At 33.5% G+C, this 24,795-nt stretch overlaps 1 protein-coding gene across 11 annotated transcripts in view; it reads right to left on the bottom strand.

The window, feature by feature from the left end:
* Nucleotides 1-22,904, bottom strand: part of LOC127786952 ((+)-neomenthol dehydrogenase-like) — an 89,821-nt gene extending 66,917 nt beyond the window's left edge. For 3 of the 11 annotated variants that reach the window (XM_052314752.1, XM_052314757.1, XM_052314759.1), the window contains exon 1: nt 15,172-15,224. In XM_052314752.1, coding sequence (XP_052170712.1) covers nt 15,172-15,209 — 38 coding nt within the window. In that variant the 5' untranslated portion in view covers nt 15,210-15,224. Of the gene's footprint in view, nt 1-14,044; nt 14,117-14,826; nt 15,074-15,171; nt 15,425-15,481; nt 15,626-20,061; nt 20,652-20,811; nt 20,995-21,441; nt 21,514-22,421; nt 22,669-22,764 lie in introns of those variants that run through there. The other 8 variants (XM_052314756.1, XM_052314758.1, XM_052314760.1 and 5 more) reach the window with 7 other exon arrangements.
* Nucleotides 22,905-24,795: the final 1,891 nt, after the last annotated feature.

Below are 24,795 nucleotides of genomic sequence, written 5' to 3'. Positions count from 1 at the left end.
CCTCAATGCATGAACTCGAGTATCACCCCTAAATCATGTTAGGTATTACGCTTCTACTCAAAAGCATTCTAGATCTCAATACAACCTTGACCACAAAATGATCAACACTATCCCCGGGATCAACGCCCACCTAGGCAATAATGCTATTTCACAAAGGCATTTGGGGTGGTGTCCACTCTCAGCTCCTGCCACTTAAGCCAACAATCGGGGTGGTGTCCACTCTCAGCCCTGTCACTTGAGTATCGTAGGGTGAAACTCGTCTCAACCCCATCTCAAGTGGGTCACATAGCATTAATCCTTGACATGCATCTCGAGTGCTATCACTCTAGTGCCATAACACAGGTTGACACCCCACATCCCACATGGAGCACACATAAATATGCCATGCCACAACACAAAATCATGCATCATATAAACTCAACATTTGCATGCACATAATTTAAAATACAAAATTTGATGCACATGTAAATAACCACTTTGGACGAACCATCCATATGCAAATAACCTATCACGGGTCAACTCATTTGTATAAAACAAAATCGAGTATAGGGTCGTACTGATTAGTGGTTAATTTTGTAAAAATTTTGTTATAATTATACCCTTCTTTTGATCTTAAAAATGGTTTAAATTAGATATTAATATATATTTTATGGTTATATGCAAGTTTAAATTGAAAAATGAATGAAATGAAATTTTAAAGTAAAATTTAATAATAATAATAATAATAATATATAAAATTATATATAATACATATACATCATTATATGCATGCATGTAATATATATATATAATATATAATTTATTAATAACATTAAATTATTATTTTTTTTTTTTTAGGCATGAAGAAATCAAGTCCATGAAGAATTCAAATCCATGAAGAAATCAAATCCATGAAGAAATCAAACCTATGAAGAAATTAAGCCCATGAAAAATTAAAGTCCATGAAGAATTCAAGCCCATGAAGAATTAAGGCCCAATTTGAGCAACCCATGGAAGATATTATTTGGAGAAGGCCCAAGGATTATTTTTAATCCTAATAAAGATTAAAAACCAATTTATAGAAATCTATTTTTATTTTTTATGTGAGAGCTTTATTAGGTGTGTTTTTTAGCTAAAATCCATTTAACTATTAGGTGGATATTATAGCTAAAATCCATTTAACTTTATGAGTGCTTTATTAGGTATGTATTTTAGCTAAAATCCATTTAACATTAGGTGTGTATTATAGCTAAAATCCATTTAACTTTAAGTGTGTGAGTGCCCATTAGATATAATTATATCTAGTTAAATAATTGAAATTGTGTGGTTTGTATTGCATCTTGTGGCCTATAAATAGATCACTTGATTGCATTTGTAAGTGTGATTATTATTCTTGAATAAAAGTTTAGTTGTTTCCTTATAATTCTCTCTTTGAGAATTGTTCTTGTTCTTTCTCATTTTCTTTAGTACTTTCTCTTATAATCTTACCTTTTTTTCTTTCTTCTTTTAAATTCTTATGTCATTTATTATTACTTTATTATTCACCGCCTAAATGGCCAGTTAATTTGTGCCTTTAAATTTCTGCAATTTTAATTCTTGTCATTTAATTATCCACCGCCTAAATGGCCAGTTAGTTTATGCCTTTAAATTTCTTGTCATTTAAATTCTGTTATTTAAATTACGTCATTTAAATTTATGTCAATTAACTTTCAAATAAAAATGAGTAGTTAAATCTAATCTTGGGTTAAGGCAAGGACAGTGTCCAACTCCAATGATTCCAAAAGAAAGCTGCGCTTTAAATAAGTAACATTAATTTAAATTTCAGTATGAGTGTGTATTAATTATTAAAAAATCACTAGGTTTGGATTGGAGCGTAAGCCTAACTTAGAGCTTTCATGCCATGTATGAGAGTTACTAGAACTGGAAACGCTATCATACCTAAACCCAGATGATTAATTTAGTTGTTTTGTGTATTAATTGCAATTGGATTTATGGTGGTTGCTTAAATTAGAATCTCGCATATCATGTATGGGGATTGCTTAACCTAGAACTATCATCATCTCTAATTGCATTTAATAACAAACCCTCATATCTGAAATTAAATTAATGTTGCTAATTTTTTATGCTAAAATTTGGGAATCAACGGGTTGGTACTGAAATTGTCTTAACTCAAGCACTATCCAATTTTATATTCTCACTTAAAGTATTTATTTCAATTACTGCCTTAATTTATTTCCTAGTATCTGTTGTTTGAAAAACCATAAAAAATCTTGTTGCCAATTTATCCAAATGCGTGTGCGTGTGTGTGACATTCTTTTTCTTTTGCCATAAATAAATCTCTCAGTGGACGACCTGGATTCAGCCAGAAAATATAAATTTAAATTTGGACTACAACTGCACTCGTACAATGGCGAGTATAAACCTCTCACTAAAATAAAAAAAATATAAAAGTTTTATTATGATTTGTTCTTATTATGTTTTAATTGCAGGGTGAGAGTGCAGTCAAATTTTGGCGCCGTTGCCGGGGAGATTAAGGCAAAAACAAAAAGAAAAAAAGAAAAAAATAAAAAAAATAAAAGAATAAGCATCTCTTGATAAAATCGATAACTCTATTTCTCTTTTACTTTATTTTTGTTTGTGCATTGTATATGAGACTAAGATCAGGTAGAATTTTGAAACAGTATTTTCATATCATTCTGAGTCTTTACCTGCAATTGGATTGTCAACTTTACACTCATGTCTCAAAATTACTACAATCTGTCTGATCAAGATACTTATCATGATGAAAATTTTCATTTTGAATCTGATTTGTCTAGACCTCTTAAGGATTATCTATACCCTCTTAGGCAAACCACTTTTGATTTGCAACCAGACACTACTCATTTGTTACCCACTTACCATGAAATTGAGGTTTGGTGTGTTGTGTGTGAGACATCAGCTCATTTAACGGATGACTGCCCTATAATACCTGCTTTTAAGGAGGTATTGTATGGTCAATCCAGTTACACACACACACACAACTATGAGGGAATGTATTACCAGAACCATGAGGAAAACTACCATTCGGACTTTGATGCATATCACCTTAATTCACACTTTCATCCAAATTTCTCATGGGAAAATGATTTTGTAGCCCAACCACATGAGCACTTCCTTTCCCAGCCTCAATCATTTCAAACGAATGAAAGGTCTACATTCGATGCATATCAACCCCCTCATGGGAGTTCATTAGAAGATACCTTCAATCTATTTATGCAAGGCCAAATGGAAATTTTTACACAAATGTCCAAATGTCAAGAACATACCATTAGAGTTACAGAGGACATTAGGAACCAATTGACACAGCTAACACAGACTTTGAGCATGTCAGAGCCTGTCCATCCCAACTCACTCCAAATCCCATTAATAAAACCCATCATCAAAAGTGAAAGTCAGGAGCAGGACATAGGAATGACTGTCTTAAGGAATGGAGAAATAATTGAGAAACTTGATGCCCCTAGGACAGTACACCCTTTGGTGTAAGAAGAGAGAGTGGTTGATCACAGTGAGGTAGATGTCAATGAAGCCTTGGAGGAAGAAAAAGACCAAAATGATGTAAGAAAAGAAGAAACCTGGGAGGAAGAAGAGGATAAAATTCGAGAGTCAAAATGTGAAAAAATCATAAGTTTATCCACATTTACCCCTCAATTTCTATCTTTTAGGTTAGTCGATATTATTGAGGATCAAATTAAACCAAACACGTGTGAGATGTTTGTGCAAATTAATGTGCCATACGCGGATATAATAAAACCAACACCTCCGGACGATATATTTTCAAAATATATATGTGCATTCATGAGAAAAATCAATTTATATAATTTTGAAAATAACTTTAAAAGTGGTGTAGTGAATGGGAGATATTATACGATTAGGTGGGCAATCACTCATTTGATCCTTAATTGGAAGAAAAGAAAAAAAAAATTCTAAAAAAAATAAAAATAAAAATATAATAAAATAATTTTATATATACATATAAGTTGTTCATTTTCTGCATTACTTAACTAGTGTTTCTCTATGTGCAGTCTAAATAAAATTTCTCCATACGAGCTTATGTATTGAAGACCGCCAGGTATGCCTATCTTCTATCATTTTATTGCCAATTGAGGACAATGCGCAATTTAAGTTAGGGGGTAAGGTGTCTACAAAATTTTACCTAAAAAAAAAACAAAAATTAAAACAAAATTAATTAAAAAAAATTGAATTGAGAGAGACAGAATTGACGCTGGTGGTAGCCAGCTTTTCTTGGGCAGTGCAATCACACTGCCCTATAAAGAAAGAAGGCACACTGCCAAATGTTGAAAACAGAGGCGTCGAGCGTTGAAAAAAAAAAAGGCACACTGCCAAATGTTGAAAAATGAGACGCTAAACGACGTCAAGTCTGACGGTGCAATTATGGCATGCCTCGAGTCGAGTGTAGAATAGTGATGCCCATTGCTCTATAAGAGACTCCATATCTGTATGAGGCAAGTCACCCCTCTTGAGCTCAATCTTCTCTCCTTTGTGTTATTCTCCAATCAGATACTCTCATCCCTTTTGTAAAGTTTATTGTTCTTTACTTTCTTCTTAGTATAATTTTTTTTTTAAAAAAAAAAAAAATGGATCTTTATCTCTCAAAAATTCACAAGTACTATCCATCTCTCCCGCAGAATGATTTGAAAAAAATTTATGCTGCTAGATGTGAAAGACTTAGGCTGTTGATGCGTAATAACATCCCTGAAGATATTCGTTGGTTGATCGAAGCAAAAGTTCGATTAGCTGGTGAAACTTCACCTAGTTTTAAGCATTTTCCAGGCTTAGGGAAGAGTAGTTTTGCGAAGAAAAGAAGAGCGAAAAGAGTGAATGGTTGTTACAAATGTGCTCGATGGACCTGTAACACACGATGCAAATCTATGGGGTTTACGTCCATAAATCGAGAAAATAAAATTAGTTTCATAAAGGGTGGACTGAGTAAGGAGTCTTTGGATGATATCCGATTGACTCTTGAGAGGCATCCATGTGGAATAGTGCAAAGAGAACTTCTTGCTTTATGGACTCAGTTCAGAAGTGACCACCAACGCTATAGTCTTGGGAATTTTACTAAAAACGACCCTGTTTGCCAATCTATAAGAAAATTGGATGGGAAGCTTATCCTCGCTTCTTAGAAAGTGTTTAAGCCGTTTCTGTACGTAAAACCAGAGGAAGATGTGAGCCACAATCACAACTACTTATACATACGCATGATTTTTGTTTGTATTTATTTCTTGTTGAATTGTTGTATAGTTACTTTTGATCGCCAAACTTCTTTTCAGGACATACAAAAGGAACAAACATGGAAGGCCAGTTAGTTTGTCGAATCAATACCATATGTGTACTTTGTGGCTCTCAACTTGGGAGCGATATTTGTTACGCACTTGCAGTGAGCGAACTTGGTAAAAAATTAGGAGAGAAAAAAATTAATTTGGTATGTGGAGGGGGAAGTCGTGGATTGAATGGTTATGTTTCACAAGCTGTACATCTTGGAAATTCATCTGTGGTAGGTGTAATGCCAATCCCTTTAGCTGAACCACATATTTCCGGGATTACACGCGGTCAACTTATAGAAACGACTTCTATGTCTGAGCGCATGGCTTGTAAGATTTATCAGTCAGATGCCTTCATTGCTTTACCAGGAGGTTTTGGAACACTTGAAGAAATCTTTTGTATAATCTCCTGGGCCAAGAGTAATCTCCATACCAAACCCATTGGACTTTTAAATGTTAACCATTTTTTCGATGGGTTACTCTCTTTTCTTGATCAGGTTGTGGACCAACAGTTCATTTCTCGTTCAGCAAGAAAGATTCTCATTTCTGCATCCACCATTGATAAGCTGCTAGAGAAATTACATGCTTATGTTCCACAGTACGATCCTCATGAGCCTCGGATAGACTGGTCTAAGGCAATTAGTAACAAGCGCCAAAGGGGTCCGATTAATTTAGATTTATCACTGTGAGAAATGCTCTTTATTAATATGGCTGAGTAAGGAGTACTTTTTGTACTCTTGAGACGCATCTAGTTATTGTACACCTTGCAGGATTTTTCTTGGTTGTGTTCTTTAAAAAAAAAAAAAACAAAAAAAAAACAAAACTGTGGAATGTTGTTAGCGAAGTCTTTGATAAGGTGGCTGAGTAAGGAGTACTTTTTGTACTCTTGAGACGCATTTTGCTTATCTTATGACTTGCATGAAATTTTTATTTTGGTGTGAAAATATAAATATATATATATATGGTGTGCTCATTTGTTGTTTAAGTTTTAGCAGTTCACAGCAAATCTATGGACTTGTGGAGTTACAGGTATTCTTAACAACCCTAATTTATTACTGCAATTCAAGTTGGGGGGTGTAAGGTTTAGTTATGAATTATTTGGTTCATATTTAACTGTGAGTTTGCTATTGCTAGTTTGTTGTCTTGTGTGAATTGATTATCTTTATCTGCTCTTATTAAAAAAAAAAATTGTGTTTTAAATAATGCTATTCCTAAAGTTTTGAAGTTATGCACTGATAGCCGGTTAAGTTTGTAATACGAAACATGGATGCATTGATTTCTTATTTGAAAACGTATGTGCATTAGAATAAGTAATTTGCATTCATGGGGGATTCAAAATTTAAAAATTGGTTATCGGTCATAAAGTCAAAGGTAACAGTAATTAGCTGATTAGTACATTGTATGATCCCTCAACAGAAGTGGAGACTATTACCCAAGTAAGTGTTTGAGCCTAATAATCATTAATTCTGAGTGAAATAACACTTACTCTAAATATGCTCTCTTGTTTATCTTATCTTTTCAATGGCTTCAAAATATCAATTCGCTTTGAATGTCTAGTATGATAGCGGATGAATTTGACTGGTTTCAAACTTCGACTTAGATGACTGAGAACCATGATAGGGGGATCAATTTCTTTCAGTTTGAGCCTATTAAACCTTTTTCTTTCTTTAAATTAACCTCCCTTGCTATCCCATTTGAGCCATTTGTAGTACAATTTTTTTCGTTACTCTCGGTTAACCCATAACCATATGAATTTTATCCAACCTGGTGTGATTTTGGGAATTAATCTGTCTTTCTATTTTCATATTTAAAGAGAAAAAGAAAAAAAAAGAGAAAAAAAAGAAGAAAAAGAAAAAAAAAAGGGGGGCAAATTCTCTTAGCTATTCAGCATAACTGTTTCAAAATAAATGCTAAAAAAAAAAAAAAATCCCGACACACCCTTTGCACACTCTACATTTTCTTTGACAACCCGTATTAACCTTATAGCCCCATTACAACCCAGTCTGGTCCCTGTTGATGCTATAAATCATGTGATCTCAGAATTCGAGTTTGGAGTAGGGAATCATGTTTAAATTCAGAAGATACTCATCCAGAGCATTATTCCAATCATGAAGCTATGTCAATTTCCTTATTCTTTCATGAAAATACGTTCCTTGTATTTGGGATGACACCGAGTTTTGAACTTGTTCTGCATTTACTCTTATAACGGTGCACCCCCTTGTGTGTACACCTGAGGAATCCTTTTTATTGGAGAGAAAATCCATAGTAAGATTTGAAGTCAAAACTTTGAGGGAGTAAATCTGTGTGTTGGTTATCCTAATTTCCATTCCTGAGATTGTATGACCTTTAACCAAAAATCTGATTTAGAATGCTAAATTACTTATTCGATTTTATGCATTTTGGTTTCGAATTTGAAATTTTTAAATTCATACAGTTATTGTGAATAAAGTTTGGCAGGTGTATAATCTGATTGCTAAGGGACTAGCAATGTTTAAGTTGGGGGGTATGATTAGTGGTTAATTTTGTAAAAATTTTGTTATAATTATACCCTTCTTTTGATCTTAAAAATGGTTTAAATTAGATATTAATATATATTTTATGGTTATATGCAAGTTTAAATTGAAAAATGAATGAAATGAAATTTTAAAGTAAAATTTAATAATAATAATAATAATATATAAAATTATATATAATACATATACATCATTATATGCATGCATGTAATATATATATATAATATAATCTAATATATATATGTGCCATGTGTAATACATATATATAATATATAATTTATTAATAACATTAAATTATTATTATTTTTTTTTTAGGCATGAAGAAATCAAGCCCATGAAGAATTAAGGCCCAATTTGAGCAACCCATGGAAGATATTATTTGGAGAAGGCCCAAGGATTATTTTTAATCCTAATAAAGATTAAAAACCAATTTATAGAAATCTATTTTTATTTTTTATGTGAGAGCTTTATTAGGTGTGTTTTTTAGCTAAAATCCATTTAACTTTATGAGTGCTTTATTAGGTATGTATTTTAGCTAAAATCCATTTAACATTAGGTGTGTATTATAGCTAAAATCCATTTAACTTTAAGTGTGTGAGTGCCCATTAGATATAATTATATCTAGTTGAATAATTGAAATTGTGTGGTTTGTATTGCATCTTGTGGCCTATAAATAGATCACTTGATTGCATTTGTAAGTGTGATTATTATTCTTGAATAAAAGTTTAGTTGTTTCCTTATAATTCTCTCTTTGAGAATTGTTCTTGTTCTTTCTCATTTTCTTTAGTACTTTTTCTTATAATCTTACCTTTTTTTCTTTTTTCTTTTAAATTCTTATGTCATTTATTATTACTTTATTATTCACCGCCTAAATGGCCGGTTAATTTGTGCCTTTAAATTTCTGCAATTTTAATTCTTGTCATTTAATTATTCACCGCCTAAATGGCTGGTTAGTTTATGCCTTTAAATTTTTACAATTTTAATTCTTGTCATTTAATTATCCACTGCCTAAATGGCCAGTTAGTTTATGCCTTTAAATTTCTTGTCATTTAAATTCTGTTATTTAAATTACGTCATTTAAATTTATGTCAATTAACTTTCAAATAAAAATGAGTAGTTAAATCTAATTTTGGGTTAAGGCAAGGACAGTGTCCAACGCCAATGATTCCCAATGAAAGCTGCGCTTTAAATAAGTAACATTAATTTAAATTTCAGTATGAGTGTGTATTAATTATTAAAAAATCACTAGGTTTGGATTGGAGCGTAAGCCTAACTTAGAGCTTTCATGCCATGTATGAGAGTTACTAGAACTGGAAACGCTATCATACCTAAACCCAGATGATTAATTTAGTTGTTTTGTGTATTAATTACATTTGAATTTATGGTGGTTGCTTAAATTAGAATCTCGCATATCATGTATGGGGATTGCTTAACCTAGAACTATCATCATCTCTAATTGCATTTAATAACAAACCCTCATATCTGAAATTAAATTAATGTTGCTAATTTTTTATGCTAAAATTTGGGAATCAACGGGTTGGTACTGAAATTGTCTTAACTCAAGCACTATCCAATTTTATATTCTCACTTAAAGTATTTATTTCAATTACTGCCTTAATTTATTTCCTAGTATCTGTTGTTTGAAAAACCATAAAAAACTTTGTTGCCAATTTGTCCAAATGCGTGTGCGTGTGTGTGACATTCTTTTTCTTTTGCCATAAATAAATCTCTCAGTGGACGACCTGGATTCATCCAGAAAATATAAATTTAAATTTGGACTACAACTGCATTCGTACACTGGCGAGTATAAACCTCTCACTAAAATAAAAAAAATATAAAAGTTTTATTATGATTTGTTCTTATTATGTTTTAATTGCAGGGTGAGAGTGCAGTCACGTACCACCCACTATAAATTAAAGTGATCAAAAGTAACAAGAATTGGATTGAACAACTCACAGTATGCCACAAAACAAGTTTTTCTAGTAGAACCACTCACCTTGAATGTATTTAGATCGCCTCGACCCTCGTGCACCGTCTTGATTTGTGTGCCAACTCACAACACTCGTACTTATACTCAACCTCGAGCCACAATACTCCCTAAACACCATATTTAATTACAAAGCATCAAAATCCATTTTCCTCAATTTTTTCATAATTTCTTCTATTTTCTTCCTTGATAATTCCAAAATAATTATTTCCTCAAACATTTCTCCAAATTTTTCAACACAATAATTCCCAAAATAAATATAGAAAAATACTGGAAGAAAAATTACTGAAATAGCCCTTCTCATGCGCCCTCACACGCCTGGCGCGTGGCTGTGCGTGGAGTGTGGCACGTGCAGCTCATGTGCCACCTTCTTCTCCGAATTCCAGCTGCCAACGACAGCTCCGATGGTCGATTTGAGGGTACCCCCTTGAAGCTCTCAACCAGTCGATCGAGATGGCACCAACCTCCGATCGAAAGCACACCGAAAAAGACCCCGATCGGGCAGTTGCAAGTGCGGCTTGGCGGATCGCCTCGCATTTCCGGCCACTTTTGAACCACCTCAAAAACCCACAAAATTTTTCAGAAACTCTCATCTTGACTCAAGGATAAAAAGCCCCTTATTGGCTTCTTTCAATTCGCCCTCAAGTTCGAGTAATTTGTTGCTCTAAAATCGGCCAAAACCCCTTGCTATTTATAGGCCAAAATCGACCCCCACGTGGCCAATCACTGGCCATAGCTTCTCCCTGACGCCTCTTGGACCATCCTTGGCCATGCCCTGACGAGATTTGGCTACCATTTCTTCAGATTTTTCGACCAAGCTTGCGGCCAGATCTGCTATGCCTGTGCAGGTTTTCGAAAATTATATTTTGGCCTCCTTGAAACTTTCTTTTGCATTTTTGGCCCTTAATATAACGCCCTACTTTTCGGGCGAGTCATAAATTAAGACAATTTTGGGACAATAAATTTTTTCCTTTCAAACTAATCCTAAACCACATCATTTCTCGAATCTGTCCCAGAATTCCATACATTTATCTCGAAAGAGAAGCATCATATACATCTATTGTGAAAGCAAGGATCTAACCTGATATCTTAACATTGATCATTAAATTATCGTTCCTCAACATAACTTAATACAAAACATAAGTTCTCAACTATCATTAACCTTAAATAGGGTTATACATCCTCATGCTTTCAAAACGTCCAGAATTCAAAGTATCAGAACTTAAATATATATATAGGCTACATTACATACATTTCATTCATCATGCACTCTGCTAACTGCCATTTCATGTCTCATTCATCTTCGTATCTACTATAATCTCTATCTGGAACATTTGAATATTCCAGGGGCAAAACCCAAATTAGATAATGAATCATCTAAGTAAGAGTACAGAAAACATATTTCGTGCATGAAAGCAATGTCTTACTTCATCTTAAGGGTCAACTACACCCTTCATGCTACTCACCATTTTTGCGGCCACCTCTTTCGAAGCTGGGGTGTATGGGGGCACCCTTGGTAAAGCAGCGGTACCAGTTCATACTCCTTACGGCCACAATGCGCGTGATCAATGATATCAACGTGTACATATGCATTTCATAACATGTCATGTATGCAGTCTACGTGATGGATACATATCAGAGCATGCTAATATGATGAAAGCATCCCCGAGGATATGGGTTTGAAACATAAATCACCTATACCAATCATTTTTCGTAAAACTAAATCCAGTTGGGAAGTGTCACTTACCTTCTCAAGCTTATCGAGCTACCTCGATATTCGCGCCTTGCCTCGAAATACGTGCACCGTCTCGATTTGCATGCCAACCTCAAAATTCACACAAGTTATTTCAACTTTAAGCCTCAAAGCATCCTAATCACCATACTTGATTAAGTAAGTATATATTAAAACCTATTTTTCATAATTTCTTGCATTTTCTTTATTTTTATCTCTATTTCTTCCTATTTTTCCTCAATAAATCCAAACTAAATACTTCTCAAATATTTCATAATGACAATTCATAAAATAATATTTCTGAATTTCTAAAATTTTCTTAAAAAATTTTACTCACCTTAACTTAGTCTCTCAAACTTCCTCGATATGCGTGCTACATCATCAAAATGCGTGCCCAAGCCATTTTTCTGGCCAAAATCTCTGAAATAACCATAAAACTTCATTTCCTATTTTCTATAATTTTTTTCACATTTCTTCTATTTTTATCTTATTTTCCTTCCATTTTCTTTTTCTTTCTTGCCTTTTCTTTTTTTTTTCTTTTTTTTTTTCTTCTCTTCTTCCTCCCTCCTCCTCCTCCTTCTTCTTCTCCCCTGCAACCCTTCTGCAACGCATCAGCTTCGCCCAGCCGCCGCACCGCCCACTGTCGCCGCCCTCGCTGGCTACCGCCGACCTCCTCAGTCGCATCGGACCATTGCCGAGTTGCACCACGCCTCGCTACCCTCCATCGCGGCTGTTGTCGTGCTCGCAGTTGCTTACTGCGCGTCGGCCATGGCTGATCAAACTAGCCACTGTCGAGGTCTTCGGCCACCCACACTGCCACAAAATACCACCGCGCCATCGTGCGAGGTTTCCTCGGCCCCGCATCTGCACACAGTCGCAGCTTACTGCTGCTGCCCTGCTCCACTCGAGCTTACACGTCAGCCATGGCCGCTTGGAGCTCATTGCCATGGCCGAGGTTGCTTGCTTCAGGCCACCTTCGATCGGCCAGCTTCTTCACTCTCTCAATCTCTCCACCAATCTCTCACTCTCGTCCTTGCCCTCTCTCCCTTTACTATAAGCTCTCGCCCAAGCTCAACTCCCTTTGCCTTCCATTTCCATTTCTTGCTTTCCTCCATTCCCTTCACCCTCTATTTATAGGTCATCCTCTGCCTCTCCTCACTGCTTGGCCATCCCTCTTTGAATGAAGAACACCCCAACTCACGTTCTGTTTGCAGGGCATGGCTTGAAGATTGCAGGGCATGCCATTTTTCTTGCGTGCACTTATTGCATATATATATATACATATATAACGCTATATAGTACATTATATATAAGAAATTACATCTTTAAACTTCAATTTTCATCTCAATTTCACTTAGCCAATTTCGTAATTACAATTATACACTCAAACATCAAATTAATTTGCATTTCAATACCGAAAATGCAAAATTAATAATCCAAAATTACTCGATAATGACGATTCTGCCCCAATATCCTCACTGGGTTATTGTTTCATCTCGAAACAACTGAAGGGTTGCTCATTACAAAAAATTGAAGTCCCCTGAAGGTTCCGTTGACTTCTCGAAAGTCCCCTACGATAATTCGATTTTGCAGCCTAAATGGCAGTTGCATTTTAGCTGCACCAAAAATTGTTCCCGATCCGATTTCTTTTGATACCATAAATCTTATCTCAAAACGCTCATCGAGACCATATCATTTTCCTTAGATAATTTCACTCCTAGACACTCCCTGCAGTCAATTCGATACTTATAACTACTATCAAGCCCATTTTTCGGTATTCAAACCTTGCTTAAATTACGTGATAACCTTATGTTGAAATGGGGTCTTACACTTAACCTAAAGCCCCTGAATTATCCAACTATTCTACTAAGTCCCATAAGATCTAAACCTTTCATTCCACCCCCGAAGACTCAGAAAAACCATCGTTTTGACCTCTCTCGGCCAAAATCAATAAATTACACTTAGGCTCGATTATACGTAGGATCATATGTTGATCGAAAATCCTTATGTTTCTTCTTGAAACCTCTTAAGGGTTGTTTCTTATATTTAATATAGCCCTACTCGGGGTCCTGTTGACTTCTTGGGAATCCCTTACCATCATTCGATTTCTCAGCCTGATTCCTAGCTATACCGAAAATCATTTCAAATTCGATTTCTTTCTATGCCATAAATCTTATCTTGGACTACTCAATACTGATGTACCATTTTCTTTAGGCATCTAAGCCCTGAGGTACTCTCTGCAGCTGATTCGACGATTTAGTTTACTATCAAACCTACTTTTTGGTATCCCAACCTCCTTGAAATTACGTGACAACCTTATGCCCATACGAGGTATTACAGAAGATTTGCGCATTCAAGGGATTAGGAGGGCATCAATAGAAACTTGGATTAAATAGCATTCTCCCTAGGGAAAAGGGCATAGAAAAAAAAAACCAAAAAATCAGATTCCATAATCACAATTGCATCAATTTGAGTTCATTGATTGAGAGAAAAGAAATGAGGTATAAAGACTCACTCCTCCCTTTGTCGTTGTTGACTGGAAAACTTCCCAGTCCATGATGAGTCCCCCAATCCAAGCATTGTTCACCTACAAGGATTTGAGCAATTTAATTATTTTTCTCAAGAAAAATCTAACTGAATATCTCAAAAATAGAGTAAGATATGAATCCTTAAGTGGCGTAGGACCATCTTTCTAGTTAAATAGCGTAAATGGTCACTGAACTTTACACTAAAGTATAAAAAGTTCATCAAACTTTAATTTAATATATAATTTCATAACTACCATCAATTATAATTAAATCAGGCTAACGCTGACACTTTTATACTTTAATATAAAGTTTTGTGATATTGTTTTGCACTTTAGTGCAAAATTTAGTGTCTTTTTTTGTATTTTAGTGCAAATTTTAGTAACCCTTTTGTATTTTTAGGCAAAGTTCAATGGTCATTTGTGTTATTTAGCCATTCACGTTATTAGTCACGTCAACGTTCTATTAGTCTTCTTTAATAGCAACGTGCACATTAGAACTTTGAATTCAATTTTTTATTCCATATTGCCTACATGTTGAAAAGGGTAACACGGTTTGAGAAGGGGTGGAGAAAAAGATTAGTATCAAATAAGCACGTTGATACAGGTAAAGTTAACTGTCAAGAGCCAAGCCAGTAGTTCTTAACCCAATCCTGGGAAGCTACCCACAGAGTTTTGAACAGAGAAAAGCTAAGATTGCACAGAATTATAATAACTATAAAGTAGAAGAAGAAGAACTGAGAAGGAATTAAGAATTGATTAGTGAATCCTACCAAAATATCAAGTCTTCCAAATTTGGTCTTGATGAAATCAACAAGGGAAGCAATACTAGATGGTTCCACCACATCAAGCTGATGGAAGAAGACAAGATCAGAAAGGCCACACCCGTTGAGTTTCTCAACAGCCTCAAGTCCCTTCTTCTGGTCTCTGGCTGTTAAAACCACCAGGACCCCATTACAAGCCAACTGCCTACATATTTCAAACCCTATTCCTTTGTTTGACCCTGTAACAACTGCATATCTACACAACAAAAACAAGAAAGAAATGAATAACACAAGGTGGGGGGATAGCTGGTTTAGAAACTAAGATGCAGCTGTGAAATTTCCAAGCAAAAGTACCTGTTCTTGTTTGGGACTGCTGGTGTTGCCTCCGCCATATTGCTGAACAGAAGGGACCTCCCCAGGGGATTCGGTTTCAGCAAATGGGTTGTTGGGTTTCATCGCAACTTTTACTCTTTGTTTCTTTGTGGGTGTGTTCGCCGTGGGACCCAGATGCCTCATCTGATCGTGTGACACAGAGAAAAAAAACCAGGGAAATTGTGAAACTCCCAATCTGTTTGGCCGGTTTGAGGTTTGACATATTTAGAAGTTTCCTAAGAGCAAAAGGATATTCTTACAAATCATGCACGTGAACGTTTCGTGTTGTTACCTATTCTTGTTTGAGACTGTTGGTGTTGCAGCCGCCATTGCTGAACAGAAGGGACCTGCCCAGAGGATTTGGTTTCAGCAACTGGGGTTGTTGGGTCTTGATTCCAACTTTTACTCTTATGTTTCCTTGCGGGTGTGTTGCAGTGGGAGCCAGATGTTCGTCCGATCGTAAAAATTGGATCGAATAGTGAATCATCCTATTAATTGAGTCATGGGTCAATTGGTCTGAGTGATTGGATTGAAGTGATTTGACCAAATGATATCATATATATTTTATAATTAAATAATATATATTAAATATATATTTTAATATATATTTAAAATACTAGCTACTATTCTATATATTATTATGAGAAATGTTATTATTAATTAATATACAACTCATATTTTATATATAATTGTTATATATGTTATTAAAAAATTAATTAATAATTAATAATTTAAAAATGAGTGAGGGGAGTGAAAAAATCGAGGTCAACCCGATTTTCGGTTCACCAGTCTGACCGGATTTTGATCAGTTTTGACCGGGTTAAAAGCCATCTATTTTTTTAAGTCAAACCAGACCAGATAGGCCACCGGTTCCCGATTAAACCGGTTCGACCGGCCAGTCCGGTCTAATTTTTAAAACATTGCTGATTGTGTGACAAATTCAAAATTATGGACATTATCAAACATCGAATTTTTTATGTTTTCCTGGCAACTTAAAATTTGCCAGACTCAGGCAAATTGAGAGAGAAGGGGTATGGCCCTGGGGGTATGACTTACACACCCACACCTCTTGCCGCAGGCAACATATCATTTTTGTGTCAAACTCCTTACCTCATTTATCAGTTTGTGGTTGACATATTTTGAAGTTTCCTCAAAGCTAAAACGATATTTTTACAAATCATGTACGTGTGAAGGTTTGATTAGATTTGTTGTTATTAAGATATAATAATAAATTTATTTAATTAAAAATATCATCGTCAAGTTGTCTAATCCTGCAAGAGAATAAATGGTTAGAGAGCGCAAGAAAATTTTTGCGTAAACACTCTAATATTTAAATCAGACTTAGTAGATGTTGAAAACTTGATAACAATATTCACACCAATATCAAATACATACATTTTCTAGAATGAGAGTTGTTATGGGTATTTCTCGGACTACTCCTTATGGGCTGGACTCGACCCAACGTACCGACTCAATCGCCTCAAGCCCAATAGGTCCAAGCTAAGCTCGTCAAAGCAAGCTCACACGTCGCTGAGATCAAAACTCAAATCGCGGAACCAAGCGAGCTCCCAGCAAGGTTTTCAGCGAGCTCTCAATGATATACTTAACGAGCTCTCAGCAATGCTTTTAGCTCACTGGCCTAACCATACAACTCGCCGGTCAAACTATTCAATTCATATAACAACAAGATTGCTAAATAACTGGAGGTAAGGACCTATCTACTTTATTTGATGCAAACTAGATCCCTGATAATACGGAACTCACTCCTGATTTTATGGAATTGATAAGGACATTTTGTCCCCATGATGTCATTTTTCCACTTTGGGAAATTATGTAATTGTAAACACCTCTCACTATAAATAGGGGTAAAAAACACCATTGTAAAGGAGAACAACAAAAAAATGCTATACTGTTATTCTATCGGAATAACTAGAGGACAGTCGTGAAGTAGGCATCGTTTTGGCCGAATCATGTAAAAATTTCTTGTGTCCATTCTATTTTGTTATTCATGTTTGCATTTCGGCTTATTTATTCATTGCGGGCCTGCGGATCACGGTCGACTAATTCTGAACGTTGATAAGAGTCTACTTATTTATAGAGATGCATGGAGCAATCTTGGGTCTTCTAAAATTAGAATTCGTATAGATAATATCTATCTTGACATTTTGGAGCCCGATAGAATTAGAGTTTTTATGGATAATATTTATCCTAATATTTTAAAAAAAAATTAAAATTAGAATTCTTTATATAGATAATTGTCTATCTTTTTTGTATAACATTTAGAGAGATTTTTGAAGTTATTTATAGTTTGTATGTTGTGTATAACTCCTCTGTATACGAAAAAATTTACACTTTTTTAGTTCAAAAAGTTTTTTTGGACTTCCAGATTTTTTTAGTTTTTTTGATGAACTTTTTCTAATGACATAACAATATTCATTTGTAAAGAAATTAATTATTAATTATTTTGTGTGAATACTTTTAAATTGTCATTACTATCTAATTATTATGGGATTTTAGAAAACTCATATAGGAGGATGAAGTTATAGAGACACACTCAGGAAAAAGTTTATAGTGAGAGAGCTTTCTTCCCCATGCATTTTTTTTTTAGGATTTTGCTATTTATTCATCACAGGCTCCATACACATGCGTAAATAATGAAAATATCTCTCATCTAATTGCAAATTTTCATCCCTTTCCCCTAGTTGCCTCATCTCTCCTCTCTCACCCTTTCCTATGCCTGCCTTCAACAACTGCCTATCGCCTCGTCTCTTATGTGTCAACTGTCGTTGTATCCTCCCTCTCTACTGAGGATGCAGCAACGGTCAGAGCATGAGAGGCTAGGCGGAGAGGTGATAGGCGATTGCTAGAGACAGCCATAGGAAGGGGAGAAAGGGTAAAATTGTAATTCTCTATTTTTTTGTAGTCTCTGATGTACAAGTAGCAAAATCCTTCTTTCTTATGTAACTTAAACTTTTGGTCAATACCAACTCCAGAAGATTGACTCAAAACAAACGTTATATTAGATAATAATGTTATAGTAGATGTGTAATAATATAAGAAAAAATAAAATTAAAAACAAAAATATATGTAATAAAGTTGGAGTGGCAATGTTAAAAGTAAGATGTGAGAGTTATGATTAAGATGGTTTGAACATATGATAAGAAAATTAATAGAAGCACATATGAGGAGAGCGGACGAAATGAAAAGAATGTCGCTAAATAGGGAAAAAAAATCCAAAAATGTAAATGAAAAACATTAGACAATACATAAGATATAATGGCCTTATATAAGATATAATTATTTATAAAGATACTTGAAGATCAAAAATTCTTGTATCTAAATAATACCATCTAAGGAGATAAAGACACGTGATTATCGTAATTATTGTATGGTATAACACTATATTCATGTGCAACTTATACTCTTTGTTTTTTTTGTGAGTCTGTTGTCAATGGGACCCAGATGCCTCGTCAGATTGTGTGACAAAGAAAAAAAACAAAGAAATTGTGAAACTCCCTATTTGTGTGGCCAATTTGAGGTAAACTAGGTGATAAAGTTGCCTTATCTTGCAAGAGAAGCAATGGTCAAAGAGTGTAGAAATTTTTGTATGCAAATACTCTAATCCTTAAATTAGAATCTGTAAATATTGAAAATTCGAGAGTAATATTCATACCAGAGGTATTTCTTTTTTAAAATATGAGTTTGTTTATTTATAAAGGGATATATGGAGCAATTTCAAATTTTCGAATATTATGATTCATACCGATAATATTTATCTTGACATTTATAGTTTTTCAATGAAATATACACTTACACAAGAAAAATAGAGAATTAAAAATCTCTAAAGCAATGTTATTTAGACTATAACATTCAGTTACATATTAATTTTAACATATTTTATTTTCATTCACATATATGTATATATATACATACATATGTATATATACATGGAAAATATTTTTTTGAAATGAAAAAAAATATTTAAACATGTATTTTATTTTATTTTTATTTTTTTCACATTTTCCTTTTATATTAAAATAAATGAATTTAGGATCGAAAATAAAATCAAACCATCAAACACACAAATGAACACAAAAGTTTTATGTGAAAAACCTAAATTAAAAAAAAAATTATGGGCAACAAGAACAAAACGTTACCATGATGATATTATTATAATAATTTTAGTGTATTGAGTAATTATTTATAGATCTACAATTCATCCATAGATATATACAAAAAAAGATTTATATAAATTTATAATCTGATCAAGATGAGCTATGAATAAGATAAATTTTTAATTGTAAATGTGTACTAATCACAGTCAAATTTAAATTATAAATTATAATTATGTTATTATTATTATATTTAGATATTTCACTAAATGAGCTCAGTGACAAATTTTTAATTAAAATGTTATTTCGACATTTGATTGGGATACTTTTAGATATTTGAGTATTAATATATTATATTTTATGTCACATCAATATAAATATATAACAAGGGTCGCAAATGAATCAAGTCGTTCGTGAGCGGCTTAATATTCAACTCGACAAAAATTCATTTGATTTCATTTGTTAAAATAAACGAGTCGAGTTTAAGCTTAACTTTACAACTTGATTTATAAAAGAACTAAGTTTGAAGTTAATAAAATTTGACTCGTTAAACACAACGAACATGTTTAATTAGAGGCATATGATTATTAATAGGCTCAATTAGAGACTTGTAAACATACTAGTGAACCCAAGCTCGGGCTCACCAACAGACGCTCGAGCTCCAGCCCGAGACAAGACGAGCCTAGCCCAAGATGAATCGAGCCCAAGACTAGCTCACATGACTCGAGCTCAAGTTTAAAAACAAGTTCACGAGCCAAGATTGAACTCAACAAACCTCTTAACTAGGTTCAATTCCAACCCTATATATAACACGTTAATAAACAAAGTATCAATACATTAACAGTTATTATAGAATCTCATCCCACGCACAAGTGATTCGGGAAACGTTTTATTCAAGGGACATTCGGGTTGCCCACCCGATCAGCCCGCTAAAGATGACTGAATGATACCATTGTCGTAATCTCATCATTGAAAGGATGAGACTTCACCCATGGAGAAGAAAAGGCCAGTGGGGCCATCATCGGGTAGGAGAGCGAGCTTCACCAGACATTCAGCACCTTCTTCTACACTCCGATGGCCGGTACTTCCGTTAATGTCGGTTTTGACGTAACCAGGGCAGGCGCAGTTGATCCGAAAACCCGAGTTCTTCTTCGCGAGGATTCTCGTGTAGGCGTTCATGGCAGCTTTGGACATTGTGTAGGCCGAGAAGACGGCAGGCCAACCTCTGGTCTCCAGTGATCCTGCTTTGAAATCTTGTAGGAACTCATCATTTATCAGCTCGTCTATCCTCTCTTCAGTAAGGCTTTCCACATCATTCAACACTGTTCTAACCCACTCGCCTGGTATGTTCTGAAACAAAGATTTTCCGACAACATTATGAGATGATCAGCTACAAATCTAAGATCCAATGTCAAGCCAAATTTGAAGGGGAGAAATTAAAATGGCAATAGGATTGTTCAATCTTGTGATTTTTACAGTTCAAAGGCTGCATGGGTTATGAAGAACGTACTTGTAACCGGCCTGATCCAGAAGAAACATTGACGATCCTCGGCGAAACAGAGAGCTTCAGAAGGGGGATAAATGCTTCAATCATCCTCTTTGAACCGTAGTAGTTTGTTTGCAAGCATTCTTCAGCCATCTCATAAGTTTGAGTCATCACTCCGATCCCGTGGTCATGGATCAGTGTCTCAGGCTGAATCAATAATGGCTTATCAAGCTTTCATCCAGTTAAGTTGGGTTGAGTGTATGAATTTTAACTTGTCAATCATTTCAATCTATGCTTGTTTTTGCATTCACAATCCTTGGTTAATTAGGACACATATATAGATATCTATATATGTATATTTCTTAATCAAAGCGATTGCAAAAACAGATTAAACCCAGCTTCTAATTCTTAGATTATGAGATTAGAAGAAAGTTCATGTGATTTTTCATGTCCTGATGAGATTTGGAGCACACAGAAGATTTTTCACATTTCAAAGGATAAGGGGGGCGCCAATAGAGACTTGGATTAAATGGCATTCTCCTTAGGGGAAAAGGGCATAGAAAAGAAAAGAAAAATCAGAATGCATAATCACAATTGCATCAATTTGAATTCTTCATTGATTGAGAGCAAAATAAATGAGGTATAAAGGCTCACTCCTCCCTTAGCCATTGCTGACCGGAGAACTTCCCAGTCCATGATGAGTCCCCCAATCCCAGCATTGTTCACCTACAACGATATGAGCAATTTAATTATTTATCTCAAGAAAAAACTAACTGAATATCTCAAAAATAGAGCATAAATATCACTAAACTTCAATAGCATAAATGGTTATTAAATTTTGTACTAAAGTACGAAAATATTACTAAATTTCAATTTAATATATAATTTCATAACTACCATCAATTGTCATTAAAAGAGGCTAACGAAATACTGACGTTTTTATACTTACTACAAAGTTTAATGATAGTTTTGAGTACTTTAGTATAAAGTTCAATGACTTTTTTTGTATTTTACTGCAAAGTTCAGTAACCTTTTTGTATTTTTGGACAAAGTTCAATGGTCATTTGTGTTGTTTAGCCATTTACGTTGTTAGTCACGTCAACATCATGTTAGTCTCTTTTAACAGTAATTGACGATAGCTATAGAATTGTATAATAAATTGAAATTCAATGACTTTTTAACTACAAATTGAAATTCAATAACTTTTTTTGCACCTTAGTATAAAATTCAGTGACCATTTATACTTAACCCCATCTTTCTCTATTTCTTTCTTCTTTGTTTTCTTCTTCACTTATGGGATAGCAACAACTACAATCACGAACCTTAATCCCATTAGGTAGACTCACCTATATGAACATATAATTTACAAAACTTTATTTCTCACGTTATGTTTAAGGGTTTTTTTGCCTAGTTTTCTTTAATCTTCTTCTTTTGTAGTAAACAAAAAATTATAAAAAAAATGCTCATCAAAACTTTGAATTCAGTAGCCAAGCCAGCAGTTCTTAACCCAATCCTGGGAAGCTACCCACCGAGTTTTGAACAGAAGACAAGCTAAGATTGCACAGAATTATAATAACAATAAAGTAGAAGAAGAACAACTGAGAAGGAATTAAGAATTGATTAGTGAATCCTACCAAAATATCAAGTCTTCCGAATTTGGTCTTGATGAAATCAACAAGGGAAGCAACACTAGATGGGTCCACCACATCAAGCTGATGGAAGAAGACAAGATCAGAAAGGCCACACCCTTTGAGTTTCTCAACAGCCTCAAGTCCCTTCTTCTCGTCTCTGGCTGTTAAAACCACCAGGACCCCATTAAAACCCAACTGCCTACATATTTCAAACCCTATTCCTTTATTTGACCCTGTAACAACTGCATATCTACACAACAAAACAAGAAAGAAATGAATTCACAAGGGTGGGGGATAACTGGTTTAGAAACTAAGATGCAGCTGTGAAATTTCCAACCAAAAGTACCTGTTCTTGTTTGGGACTGCTGGTGTTGCCTCCGCCATTGCTGAATAGAAGGGACCTCCCCAGAGGATTTGGTTTCAGCAACTGGGGTTGTTGGGTCTTCAATGTAACTTTTACTCTTTGTTTCTTTGTGGTTGTTTTCCAGTGGGACCCTGATGCCTCATCTGATTGGGTGTTTCAATAATAAATTTATTAGAAATTATTTAATTCTATAAGAAAAAATACGTTAGATGAGGTAAGAAAGTTTCTATACAAATATTTTAATACTTAAGTTAAATTTTGTAAATGTTAAAAAGTCGAGAGTAGCATTCACACCAATAATAGAATGATATGAAGCAATCATTAATCTTTTAAGATTAAAATTCGTTAAGATAATATTTATCTTGATAGTTTAGAATCTACTAGGATTAGAACTCTTATAAATGATATTTAATCTAATATTTTAAAATCTTTTAGAATTAAAAATCTTTATGAATAATTATCTATCATTTTCATAAAATATTTAAGAATGTCAAAATTATTTAATTTACCTATTATGCTAAATCTCTCTTGTTTAGAGAAAAATTTACATATTTTTTAAGTTAAAAAGTTTTTTTTTTGCGTTTAAACTTTTTTAATCTTTTTAATTGACTTTTACTTGTGATACATTAATATTTATTTGTAAATAAATTAATTATTAATTATTAATTATTTTATGTTAATACTTTTAACTGTCATTAGATATTACTATCTAATTATGAGATTTTAGATCACTACGACAGGACAGGAGGGTGAAGTTATAGAGAGAAACTCAGCAAAAAGGTTGACCGGCGGCTAAATCATTCTGTCTCCCTTAATTTCTGGTAACTTTAAGCTTTACCACAAATTGCGATAAGTTTTTAAATTCATATGTTGAAAGGGCAAAGACTATCAGCATTTTAAATACAACCATATATCAAAAAATGGTTTGACAGCAATAGTGTCACAGCCTTCAACATTAATCATATTTTAATATTAGATGATAATGTTATAGCAGATGTATAATAATATAAAAAATTATAAATATATATATATATATATTAAGATTAGAGTGACACGTGTTGAAAATAAAAAAAAGTCACAATTAAAATAGTTTGGACATGTGATAAGAAAATTAATAGAAGTACTTATGAGGTAGTGAATGAAATAAAAAGAATATGTTACAAAAGAGAGTGAAGAAACCAAAAAATATAAGTGAAAAACCTTAAATAATACATAAAATATAACGTCTTTATATAAGATATGATTATTTATAAAAATATTTAAAAATCTAAAATTTATATATCTAATACTATCTAACGAGATAAAAGACTCATAATTATCATTATTGTTATATGGGATAACACACTACAAAAAAAATAGTATTTTAGCGGTGGTTATTAATTGTCATAATATTTATTAATTAAATAATAATAAATTAAAATTTGTGGCAGTTTAGTAGAAATTATCGTAAAATTTAAAGAAAAAATTTAAAATTAATTTGAACATGTTGCGGTGGTTATTAACCGTCGCAATATTTTTTAATTAAATAATTAGAAACTAAAATTTGCGACAGTTTCTATAAAGAAGAATTTGAAAACTAAAAAAACTAAAAATTAAAATATTAAATATGAATTTAAAAATTTAACATTTGAAAATTATAAAATATTATTTAACATTTTATATTTTTTATAATTTAACATTTTATAATTTTCAAATTTAACATTTTTATAATTTTTTAAAAATTTAAATTATTTGAAATAAATCTATTTAAAATAGAATTCAATTCAATTCTCTTGTTAACTTCAATTCTTTCTAAATCACACCTAAATTGGTAGGATGATTTGTATTTGTAAAATATAAAATTGAACTTCATTTGAAGTTCAATTTTATCTCCATAATTATATCAATATTTTACTATTCCAAACATTGGAATTCAATTATTTTAAATGAAATTAATTGAATTTTAGAAATTTTTTATTTCCAAACATACTATTAAGGTTACAAGATTGATCAAAATTACTTTAATATAGTACT

This window comes from Diospyros lotus, chromosome 12 (assembly GCF_014633365.1).
Source record: "Diospyros lotus cultivar Yz01 chromosome 12, ASM1463336v1, whole genome shotgun sequence".
In the NCBI taxonomy this organism is placed as follows: Eukaryota; Viridiplantae; Streptophyta; class Magnoliopsida; order Ericales; family Ebenaceae; genus Diospyros; species Diospyros lotus.
Note: the sequence above shows the minus strand (reverse complement) of the source record. Positions and strands in the feature narration are given on the sequence as shown.